The sequence below is a fragment of the Phacochoerus africanus genome, chromosome 8, assembly GCF_016906955.1.
Source record: "Phacochoerus africanus isolate WHEZ1 chromosome 8, ROS_Pafr_v1, whole genome shotgun sequence".
In the NCBI taxonomy this organism is placed as follows: Eukaryota; Metazoa; Chordata; class Mammalia; order Artiodactyla; family Suidae; genus Phacochoerus; species Phacochoerus africanus.
Genome location: NC_062551.1, coordinates 87,207,254 through 87,219,500, shown reverse-complemented (window position 1 = coordinate 87,219,500; position 12,247 = coordinate 87,207,254). Strand labels below are relative to the sequence as shown.

Sequence of the window (12,247 nt, the reverse complement as noted above, 5' to 3'; positions counted from 1 at the left end):
TTGCCTAATCTTTCTTTAAAGTGAATTTTGTAGACCTTTTCTGTGATCTGTTCTTTGTTCTGTCAGGAGAAGTCTTTTAGAGCTGAACCCCGAGGCACATGGAAGTTCCAAGGCCAGGGGTCGTATCAGTGCTGCAACTGCCAGCCTCACCACAACCACAGAAACAATGCCAACTATACCTCAGCTCCAGGCGATGCAGGACCCTTTAACCCACTGAATGAGGCCAGGGCTCAAACCTGTATCCTAATGGATATTAGTCAGATTCTTAGCTCTTAGAGCCGCAACTGGGACTCCCCTGTCAGGGAAATCTAAATTTCCAAGTTCTTGATGGGGTAAGCAGTAACTGTCTTTTCATACAGTAGTTGCATTTAAATGTTTAGTGATCGAATTTAGGTATAGCTTAAATGAATTTTTGGCGACTCCTTATATGAGTTGGCTAAGCAGGATGTTTTAGCCAGTGCTGTGGATGTTACCTCCAAAGGAGTTGAATCTGAATTTGAGGTAACAGTTGGATACTCACGATCACTTTGTTTTACATCAGTAGATTATTGCTCCTTATGATATGCTAATTCTCAGTAAGCTTAACATGTCTAAGTCCATTACATTTTGCAGAATTTAAAAGCTTGTCATGGGAGTTCCCAGTGTGGTGCAATGGATTAAGGATCCATTATTGCCCCAGCTGTGGTGTAGGTCACAACTGCACCTCTGATTTGACTCCTGGCCTGGGAGCTTCCACATGCCATGGGTGTGGCCAAAGAAAGGGAGGGGGGGAAAAAGCCTGTCTTTTTTTTTTTTTTTTTTAAATACAGAAGGGCTATGACAAAGTAGGGGAGAACATAAAATGGAACGGATGTAACTTTTTTTAAATTCCAAGGCTTTAGATATTAGAAATGGAACAAGAAGTACTTCTTGAAAACAAAGAATTAAATATGTTTTAAATATCAGGAAACTCAAGAGTTCCCATTGTGACGCAGTGGAAATGAATCCAGCCTGGTATCCATGAGGATGTGGGTTTGATTCCTGGCCTCACTCAGTGGGTTAAGGATTTGGCTTTGCTGTGGGCTGTGGTGTAGGTCGAAGATCCCACATTGCTATGGGGTTTCAGTTTGACCCCTAGCCTGGGAACTTTCATATGCCATGGATGTAGCCCTTTAAAAAAAAAAGGTAAAAATAAATATAAGAAAACTCTTCTGTATATTCACAGTTATGTTAGTTAACTGTTGCTGTATAGTGAATTACCCCAAAATTTAGTGGCCTAAAACAACACAGTTGTTTAAGTCTCACAGTTTCCGTAGGTCAGGATCCCAGCCATGACTTTGTAAGTTTCTCTATTTCAGGGTCCCTCACAAGCTGCAATTAGGATTTTAGGTGGGGCTGTAGTCATCTCAGGAGTCCAACTGGGGAAGGGGCTGCTTCTAAGCTCATTCCAGTGGTTCGAACCTGCAACCTATGGTTCCCAGTCGGATTCGTTTCCGATGCGCCGCTGTGGGAGCTCCTTTTTTTTTTTTTTTTTGTCTTTTAGGGCCAAGCCTGAGGCATATGGAGGGTCCCAGGCTAGGGGTCGAATTGGAACTGGAGCTGCAGGCCTAAATCAGATTCGTTTCCGCTGAGCCACGGCAGGAAACCCCCTGCCCCCCTTTTTTGGAAGTCAGTATTTTAAACACAGTCTTGAAAGTGGCACACTCATCACTTTTGCCTGTGTTACTCTTTAAGAGCAAGTCGCTAGGTCCATCCTATAGTCAAGGGAAGAGGGGGACTTATATAAGGGACTGAATACCAAGAGGCAGAGATGCTGCTTGCCACAAACTGAGGAGTAGAGAAGGGTGTAGTTTGTTTTCTTTTTTTTTAATTTTTATTTTGTATTTTTTTATTTAAGGCCGCATCTGTGGCATATGGAAGTTCCCGGCTAGAGCTGCACCTGCAGGCCTACACCACCATCACAGCAACACCAGATCCGAGCCACGTCTTTGACCTATACCACAGCTCATGGCAATGCTGGATCCTTAACCCACCGAGTCAGGCCAGGGATTGAACCTGCATCCTCATGGTTACTAGTCCATGGGTTTGTTTCCACTGAGCTACAACAGGAACTCTGAGAAGGGTATATTTTGGAGAAGAGAGAAATACTAGGTTGTCTGTAAGCTCCAGAGAGTGAGGAACTTTGCTAAGTTTGCTTCTGTCCTTGCCTAGGTACCTTGATTCAGTAGTTTACTTTCCTTCCATTTTGTAGAGCACTCTAGCAAACCATAGGTTTCGCCATAGCTTTTCTCCCAGAATTGGTTGGCTTTCTACCACCTTCTCTCACCTCCTTTTTCTTTATCACTTGGAGACTTGCCTTTTCAGTCCCTGCTCTTTTCATTGATAGTAGCTAATCGATCTTGCTGCTACTTTCCCAAAGCATATGGAGTTTTTTTACTTTTGAGGCTGTTCCCTAGCATCTCTTTAGCATTTATATTTACATATATTGTCTATAGTTGGAGACACAGTTGCCTCTTGGCATCTGACTAGGGTCTTGAATTATTTGGTGTGTAATGTATGCTTTGCACTACCTCATTTTATATAAGGGACTTGAGCAGCTGAGGATTTTGGTATCCAAGGAGATTGCTGGAATCGATCCCCCTTGGGGGATTTCTTTGAGACTTGTTGCATTTATTACTATGAAGTTCAGGCTCCACTTTTTGGTACCTTTCTGCTTTATTGTTTACTTTTGGAAAAATTTGGCTTGAAAACAGCCCTGTTTATATGTGTACCTGCTTTTGCTGGCTTTGCATGTTATGACAGCCTGACAAACTACAGTGAAAGATGACAGGATCTCAGAAGTCATTTTTGAAACCTTGACTTCCGGGGCTGCTGCTTTCAGTAAGCATTTTGACAAATTACGGACAGACTGTATTTGCACATGGAGGCTTGTACTTGTAGAAGCTTGAGTTTTGAGTAAAGATATCCAGGTTTGTGTAGAGAGGGATGAGTACCATAATGAATATATTTGATTACCTTTGCTCTCTTTCCAATGAATGGAGACTAAAGTTAACCAACAAGTGAGGTGTCCCTTGTATGACTTTTTTTTTTTTTTTTTCCTGGTGCAGGGTTAACCAACAAGTGAGGAGAAGTTGATGCAGACCTCGGTTTGTTCACATTCTCTGCAAAATAAAGGAGAAAAATTAGAATGTTAGTTGGAAAGGGTACAACCAATAGGGAAAGAAATTGTAATCTTATGAGAGGGTGTTCTTGAGATTAAGAGGAGAAAAATAAGTTTAAAAATAAGAAGTCTTGAGTTGTGCTTGAGTAGTTCACATTAGTTTTCATTGTCCCTTCTGTGGTTTACAGCCTTGGTATCATGCCACTGAATACAATTATTGAGAATCTCCTTTATGGTGGGCATTGTATTAGGTACACATCAACAATATCTCTAATCACAGCAACCCGAAAAGTATTTCCTTCATCAGTACAAAGAGAATGAGGCCCAGGGCAGTCCTATAATTTGTCCTAGGACACCTCAGAGTTGTCTAGTTCAGGGCTTCTTGACTCCACTGCTTAGCTATGGTCTGGCTCTCCCTCCCTGTCCCCTCCCATCCTCTCAAGTTAACGTACTAGTTGTGTCCTTGTTTGTCTCAGAGAATGAACCCTAGAGGCATACCGGGAATTGGCTGCTTATAGCTGCTCATCTTCAAATAAACCAGTGCAGCTGTGCAGTTAAATGTCAGACCAAAACGTGCCTTTTTTCGTGATCTCGTTGGACTAGAAAATAACAGATAGGGTCTGAAAAGTATGTGGGAAACTGCTTTGGTCCGGATAGTAACCCATGTCTACCAGATAGTTTTATAGAGCTAGAATAAATTTATGCTGAGAAACCTAGAATTTAGATTTGGAAAGCTGAGATTCGTTTTAGTGAGGGAAGGTTAAGATATTTCTCCTCATTGGGTTATAGATTATAAATAAGTAAAGGTAAACCTTTATTTGTTGAGGAGGAGAGCAAATGTTTTGGGCTTTCTGGTTTTTTATTCTCTCCTCTGAGAAGTCCAGCTCTCTATGCAGTCTTTTATGCTCAAAAGCAGTGATTATATACTGTGTTCGGACTTTTGAGTTTCTTGTATGACTAGCAGCAACTGAAATGAAAACATAATTAGAAGTAAGAGGTACATTTTAGTGAATAAAGCTGATGACCAGAATGAAAAGTGATGGGATTCTAGTGGAAATTTACTTTGTAACCATGGTCACTAATGCTTTGATCTTGTGTGAAATTACTGTACTCTGTTTTACTGGAAGGGTAGTTTGCATTTCTTTGGTTGAAGCTGATTTATAGTCCTCGTACAGGAAGGGCTCATGATGCCTGCATTTCTATGAAATGTGGAAGGTTTTGTGAAGTCTCTTTAATGGCGTTATTAAGTACTCTTAAAATTAACTGAGGTTACGAAAGTTTCATTTTCCTTCTAGTAGTGGAGGATTAGCTGTTCTGTCTTTCCAGAATCCTGGAGTAGTTAATTTTGTGGTTGGGAAGTTTGTTTTTGTTTTTTGGTTTGTTTTAGTTTTTTCATTGTGGTGTTGAAAGTGTGTTGGTTAAATAATCTGTGTATGAAGGAGGTGAATTTTGCCTCTAGTCTTCCTTAGCTGGGGTCTGAGTTCATGTCCCAGCTTGAGTAACTTTGTAGGGTCAGTTCGTACACATGTAGGCAGAAGAAGCATTTTAGTAGTTGTAGGTACTTTTCTTTTTCAGTAAGAATCCTCTTAGCGAGCACTTAGTAGGTCAACTATGAGTCCCCCTCCCTCCTTTAAAAATCTTGGTGTAGAGTAAGTGAATAATTCTAGATATTTAATCTGAGTCTCTATTGTGATGGGTTGATCTGTAGCCCCCCTTGCCTTAGGCCTCTTTGTGACCTTTACCAAAGATGTAGTAGTGCTCTGACCACAATCTATGTAGTCAGAACACTGTGATTAAAGATCTTCAGGGCACGTGAGCATCTTCAGTACCCTTGTCTAAAAGAAAGTGTTGACTGCTGTACTTTCATCCTTTATGAATTCTTTAAAAGCATCTATTATTTTTAATTTGCAGCAGCTCTTGCCAGGTAAAAAGTTTTGGGAAACAGATGAATCCAGCAAAGATGGACCAAAAGGAATATTCCTGGGTGATCAATGGCGAGACAGTGCCTGGGGAACATCAGGTAATCTAGATCTAGCATCTGTACTGTGATTTATGCCTGTTTTAGAGCTCCTTTCCTCAGCAAATTGGCAAGTCATGAATTTTACATCAGTGACATAAGCATGTCAAGCAGTGTCCTGTCCTGTAGTATAATTGCCATGAAGGAGCTTATATGATGTAATTTATTAAAACATAATTAACACGAAATCAAATCTTCAATTTTATTGAAGTGCTAGCTACAGGGGAATGGTCTTATTTGAAAATGACCATAATTTCAGCTGTAATTTCTTGTTCTGTACTGCTGTCAGCATACTTGGAATTAGAAAATCCATGCCTGCCATTTGAAGTTCATGTTTCTTTCTCCTCCCGCATATGGGGTGATCTGTAAATGTAGTTGGGGCCAGATAAGTCACTGGGCATGGATGCTCTTCTGACAGACTACTCCTGAAGAGAGGGATGGGAGAGCTTGTTGAGGCAAATACATTGACAGCAGAAAGAAATGACAGATGATAGGGAGGAAGGGAACAGAAAATTCAAAAGCTGATGTGCTATGTTTACAGCACAGTGTAATAATGGAACCTCAGATGACAGTGGTCATCAGAAAAGATCAAATTACATTAGGTTGTTTTTAAAAAGGGCAGTAAAATCACATTTTGTTTTAGTAACATTACCAATAAAATAAAGAAGAAATCCTGCTTACTCGAAAGGGGTAAACGTTAATTTATCCACTTAGCTAGATAAACCAGTTAGTTATGTGAACTGCTGTACTGCTCTGCTATCCTGGGTATATGAGGGATGTGTTCCGTTGCCTTAGCTTATGTCCAGTATTATACTTAGGGAAAACACAATAGGAGGTTTTGGCTCAACTGACCATGGCAGGTTTCTTGATTCCCAGTCATTGGTTTATCCATGAGTCATCACTCATAATTTGTTTGAGCCTTTGGCTGCACTGTATCATGCTTGTGTATCTTTTTTGTAGATCATTCAGTTTCCCAGCCAATCATGGTGCAGAGAAGACCTGGTCAGAGTTTCCATGTGAACAGTGAGGTCAATTCTGTACTGTCCCCACGGTCGGAGAGTGGGGGACTAGGCGTTAGCATGGTGGAGTATGTGTTGAGCTCATCCCCGGGCGATTCCTGTCTAAGAAAAGGAGGATTTGTAAGTTGGTTTGAGGAACTTGTTCCTATCTCTCTCTCTCTCTCTCTCTACCTCTCCCTCCCTCCCCCCCCCAACCCCCACCCCTAAAGCAAAACATGCCTGTTTAGTTTCCTTAGATATGCACAGCACTAATTACAGGGTTTTTAAAAACACTTTTATTGCAATTAGATCTCAGCAGACACAGCAGGAAATGTAAACTAAACTTTTTAAAAATAGAGAAATGATGTTTTGGGGGGACTCACTGATACTAATGTGAGGTGAGAACTGAAATCTAGATCTCAGTTCATTGGTCTACCAGAAAACACTATTTTTTAATTTAAAACAAAAATGAAAAGAGACGGTTTGTACACAAAGCTGAAGGTGGGATGTCAATAAGGAGAGCAGTGATTTGCCAGTAGCTGAGGATCCTTAAAATGGATCAGGTATATGAGGTCATTCTTGTTTTTGCTAGCTAGGCTTTAATTATGGAATGATCTTTTGGCCCTCTTCGAATAGCTTTGCTTCTTATATTCAGCCTGTCAGGATATTAATTATTAACCCAGGATGTTAATTCTGGGTTACAGTTTTTTTTAGATCCATTGCCATTGACCTCTCTGATGCAAAATTGTAGCCAAAGCAGCTTCTGTCTATAGCCTCTTCTCTTTTTGAGTCTTAAGCAGTTTTCCTCAAGCATCTTTGATAGCCTTTCTCAAAACTAGTTCTTTCTTACACTGTTAACTTTCTAGATCTAGAAGTCTTAAGATGCATTTCTGTTTGAGTCTTCTTCATTTTGTATTCTGTGACTGGTTTTATATTCTAAGTCAGCTAGGAAGGCCATGAAAGGCATTCTGAATCTATCTTTCTTCCTTTTCTCCTGACTCAACTTGTACCTTTTCAGAGCCCTTTCTCTCTGAAGTCTTTTTGAGCTAACACTACCTGTTGGCAATCATTTAAGAGACCTTCTTTCCCCTAAATCATATTAATAATTTTGCCTTTTACATTTTTTATCTGATAGCATTTGTTGTCAGTATTTTTATTGTCAGACATCTGTTGCTAGGTATCAGAGGCTTGGTCCTGTTTTCCCAGTTCCACTTAAACTTGTTTGGAGTCACAGTAGTACATTTTTGGTATAGTTTTCTAAGGTGTCAAGTTGAATACTTTAATATGTATGTGGACATTAAATGAATGATTGTTGACTTGGTTGGCAGGAAGAAAACTGGTGGCATCCAAAGTAACTAGAGGCCACATGGAGTTAGCTTTATTTTAGGCTTGTCAAAGATGATGTTTCAGCTGACACTGACACTTGACATGTGGCTGGAGCTTTTAATTCCATCAAAAAAAGGGGGGGGGGATGAACTTAAGAGGCTGGTGTGGATTTCTCCCAGCTCCACACCTAGAAGTTTGGTTTGAGGAATTTAGCCGGAATAGGGTTTTTTGTTTTTATAATAACCTTTAGTAGCTCAAGGGACTAAACTGGGGCTTTTGTCTTGGGTCTTGCATACTAGCTGTTGCAAAGCTAACCTGATTACTTCTGGGTCTTTTGACCTTGCAAAGACATAGGGCAGGTTTAGTGGCTTGTAGATCAGATTGGAAAAGACTGAACCTTTTTGTGAGGCTACTTGGGAAGAATAAGACCTACGTTTTGGATATGAGGAGTGGGATCAGGCAAAGTGATCATTTGTCTGTTGTCCTTTGGGAAGAACGGTGTTACTTCTTCTCTTCTTTCAACTTACCCCAGCTCACCTCTTTTTCTTACCCACTTTGCTCATCTCAAGAATGCAGATTCCTTAGAGGAAGTACTGCCTCCTGTCTTCTGCTTCTGACTTTTAGTTACTTACTATAGGAGGAAAGTTAGTGTCGAGTGTCGGTAAGCTGTTATTTTGGAACCTGTATAACTCTTGCCATGAATTCTTTGTCAAGTGTGTGACCAGCTTTTCCTTTGGTATTAATCATGAGGCATATCCCTGGGTTACTGTGAAGTTTGTAGAAAGGAGAAAAATAATTAGAAATAGGAGAAAGATGAAATGCTGGGGCTGACTTATTATTTTTGCTTGTTTTTATCTTTTTAAACAGTTATTTCATTAATCTCTGACAAAGCTGTATCTTTTGTATTCAGTGTCTTGTATTCAGTTGTGTAAAGGTGGCTTCTATTGTTAATTGTCTTGTGAGGCTAGTGATATATAGCTCTTTTATAGTACTATCTCCAGAGGAAATTAAGACCTCAGGATAGAGGTCAGAAAATTGAACTCTCAAAAAAGTAGATACTGTACTGAGCTTCTGAGGTTTGCATAAAGATAAGTGAAAATTCTCCAGGTCTGTGTTTCAACTTCTAAGAAGGAAGGTTATGGGTAATGTGAAATATTATGTCATATTTTGATTTGAGTTGGACCTAAACGGTGATACAAAAGAATTGATCAGGAACATCAGACCACCACAATGGCACATCCAGTTTTTTGGTGGATGGAGAACTGAAGGATTAGTGAATTGCTTTATTGGCTTTTTGGCTATATCCTGTTGACCTTATATTTCTCTTGGCTTTGCTCTTTGTTGGTTAGGGTGACTTTTGAACAAAGCTCTGGTCATCGAAACCTGAATCACTTTTTGTTTGTCATAGTGTATGTGTATCTTCTTGAAAGAGGCGAACCATTTATTTTTTAAACGTAGTTTGTCATTCAGAGTGCTGATGAGTTCAGAGGCCAAGGAAGACAGAATATCTGCTTCTCATAGATAATTCTTCTAAAGAGTAGTAATTGGTGGTTTATGGGTCAGAACACTCAGTTGTTTTTCTTTTCAGGGTGATTGTACCAGTATTATCTCCAGTAAGCCATGGAGAAGCCCTGTTTTAATCCCCTGAGAGCTGAAAACATCATCTCTGATGGCATAATGTAGGCCCCAGATCAAGTAGTAAAGGGCCTTTCTCAGATAAATACAATAGATAATCCAGACTCTGATGAACTTTTCTTTCTTACTTTTTTTTTTTCTGTCTTTTGTCTTTTTAGGGCTGCACCTGCGGCATATGGAGGTTCCCAGACTAGGGGTCTAATCAGAGCTGTTGCCACCAGCCTACTCCAGAGCCACAGAAACTCCAGATCCAAGCTGCGTCTGCGACCTACACCGCATCTCATGGCAACACCGGATCCTTAACCCACTGAGTGAGGTCAGGGATCGAACCCTTAACCTCATGGTTCCTAGTTGGATTCCTTTCCACTGCGCCACCACAGGAACTCCTGATGAACTTTTCAGTTAAAGTTGTTTAGAACTAATTACTTACTCTACAGTGGTTTTCTATCTTCAGTAAGGGTGTTACATGGTTATAGCTTGAATGAAGGTATTTAACTCTGTTTAGCTTTCCTGAGCCTTCCTTAAGTTCATTTTAATTGTACAAGTGGACTCAGTTTAGTCATTTTTGGCTTTTGTGGTAAGAGTACTTACAGGCTGATATAAGAATCCAACAGCAGTTTTTTGTTCTCAGTACCCACCATAAATTTTTGGTAATATTCCACTTGTGAATCAGAAACTTCAGGATAGCAGTTTTCACAATAACAGGAAAACTCAGAATACTAGTTAAGTCAGAGTCAAGTCTTTTAATTTATTTTCTTTTTGTATCTTTTACTTATTCCTGGAAAGAAGATAGGTCCCTGTATCTCCTCCTCCCACTCCCCCCCCCCCCAAAATCTCCAACCCAAACATGGTTCTGAGTGGTTACATAATCACATGTAACTACTATATTTTGAGGCCACTGGGTGAAATTGCCCATTTAAGGACCCTGCTGTTGGCCTTTTGGAATATCAGCTGATCTTCACGTAGATAGAAGCCCAGCAAGTCAGAAAAGTGGATCATAATTTCTACATTTCTGGTTTATGGTTCCTAGGAAATGAGAAGACCACTGTAAACTTCAGTTAGGGTGAAGGCCACCCTAAGTTTGCAGAAGAAAGAAGAAGGATTTTTAGAAAATATCTTGGAGAAAGGCCTTTCTGCTTCTCTGTAGATACTGGCTGCTTTTTGACCTGGAGGATGCATGCACACTCATAGCAATTCACTTGGGTTACAGAACTTGATGACTTGCTTTTCTTGTCTCCATTGCATTTGTTTTAGGTAATCAGTGCTACTTTAATTGATTTTTTGGAAAACTTCATGCAGTGTAATATAGGAGTTTGAGTCCCCATCTGGACCTTAATTTCCTCATTTGCAAAGGGAGGACAGTTAAAAACCCACAAATTCATAAGACCATGTAATGTATATGGAAATGCTTTGTAAGCTTTATTATAAATTTTTGCTCCACAGAGTCCTTGGGCCAGTAGCATTATCAGTACATGGGAGCTTATTAGAAATGCAAGCTCTCAGGTTCTACCCCAGACTTATTGACTAAAAACCTGCATTTTGGAGTTCCCGTTGTGGCTCAATGGTAACAAACGTGACTAGTATGCATGAGGATTCAGGTTTGATCCGATGTTGCTGTGAGCTGTGGTGTAGGTTGTAGATACGGCTCGGATCCTGCATTGCTGTGGCTGTGGTGTAGGCTGGCAGCTGCAGCTGTTTTGACCCCTGGCCTGGGAACTTCCATATGCCGCAGGTGCAGCCCTAAAAAGCATAAAAACCCCTGCGTTTTGATAAGACTCACAGGTGATTTGCATACACATTAAATTTGATAAATAATTTTCTTTTTTGCTTTTTTTTTTAGGGCTGCACCTGCGGCATATGGAAGTTCCCAGAGCCTGCAGCTGCTGGTCTATGCCACAGCAACGCTGAATCCTTAACCCACTGATCAAGGCCAGGGATCGAACCCGTGTCCTCATGCATACTAGTCAGATTTGTTACTGGTGAGCCATAATGGGAACTCCTGAAAATAATTTTCTTGGAGGTTTAAATTACCAGGAGGCTATAGATCAAATTCAGAAACTTTTCTCTCAGATTAGGACCCCTTCAGATTTGAGCTTCCCTGGAGTGAGAAATTTATGTGCTCTGCTTTGTAGTGTCAAGCTTTTAGACATGGACTAAATAAAAAGTTAAGCCCACAACCTTCAGAAAACCTTTTATGATTTTCAGCTCTTTCCAACTCCCCTGGATCTGGTGGTTACTACAGCAGAGGGGAACATTTTTCTAACCTTTTTTGCACACTTGGAATTGGGAAGTTGTATACACAGTGCCTGGTATATCCATGTTCCACTGTTTATAACGCTTATACCTTCCTACTTTTCATTTTGAAATTGGGATGCATTTTTTAAATGATATAGTTTAATTGCCAGTGTTTTCCTTTCTAGCATCACATAAAATGATGGTATGTCCTATAAATTGATGGTATCTCAGAATTGATGAAATGTAATTCGTGGTGACTTGATTCTGTACAGATATTTCAGAAAAATCAGACAGAGGGTTTAATGCTTAGAGTCATGGGGTAAAATCATAAGACGTCTGGCAAATTTGAAGTTTTAAGGGGGGTGGAGGTGAGGGTACATGTGTCTAAGAAAGGCAGTGGGAAAAATAGATAAATTATTTTTAAGAGTTTTTATTTTTAATGGCTGCACTCACAGAATGGAAGTTCCTGGGCCAGGGATTGAATCTGAGCCGCAGCTGTGACATAACTGCAGCTGTGACCTTTAACAGCCACGGCAACATCAGATCCTTTAACCCACTGCACTGGGCCAGGGATCAAACTGGCCAGGGACTAAACCTGCACCTCTGCAGCAACCTGAGCTGCTGTCGTCGGATTCTTAACCCACTGTGTCACAGCGGGAATGCCAAGAATTTTTCAAAAGGAATTGTGCACTCATGTATTGCCTTATTTAATACCTGGAGCAACCCTTTGAGGTAGATATTGTTGTTCCTATGGATTTATAGATGAGGAAAATGAAGCTTAGAAGGGAAGTTGTGGGATTTGAATTCAAATTTTATTCTAATTTCAGTGTTTAGCTGTATTGCTTTCTACTATAATATATGCTACATTGGCTTGTTTAGTAGTTTCTCTCAAAGGGT

General features: G+C 40.2%; 1 protein-coding gene across 13 annotated transcripts in view; it reads left to right on the top strand.

The window, feature by feature from the left end:
- Positions 1 to 12,247, top strand: part of PUM1 (pumilio RNA binding family member 1) — a 139,750-nt gene that overhangs the window by 51,770 nt on the left and 75,733 nt on the right. For 10 of the 13 annotated variants that reach the window (XM_047792965.1, XM_047792975.1, XM_047792974.1 and 7 more), the window contains exons 4-5: positions 5,051 to 5,159; positions 6,117 to 6,295. The exons of 2 other annotated variants lie outside the window; for them this stretch is intronic. In XM_047792965.1, coding sequence (XP_047648921.1) covers positions 5,051 to 5,159; positions 6,117 to 6,295 — 288 coding nt within the window. The remainder of the gene's footprint in view (positions 1 to 5,050; positions 5,160 to 6,116; positions 6,296 to 12,247) is intronic. One more of the 13 variants, XM_047792966.1, reaches the window with a different exon arrangement.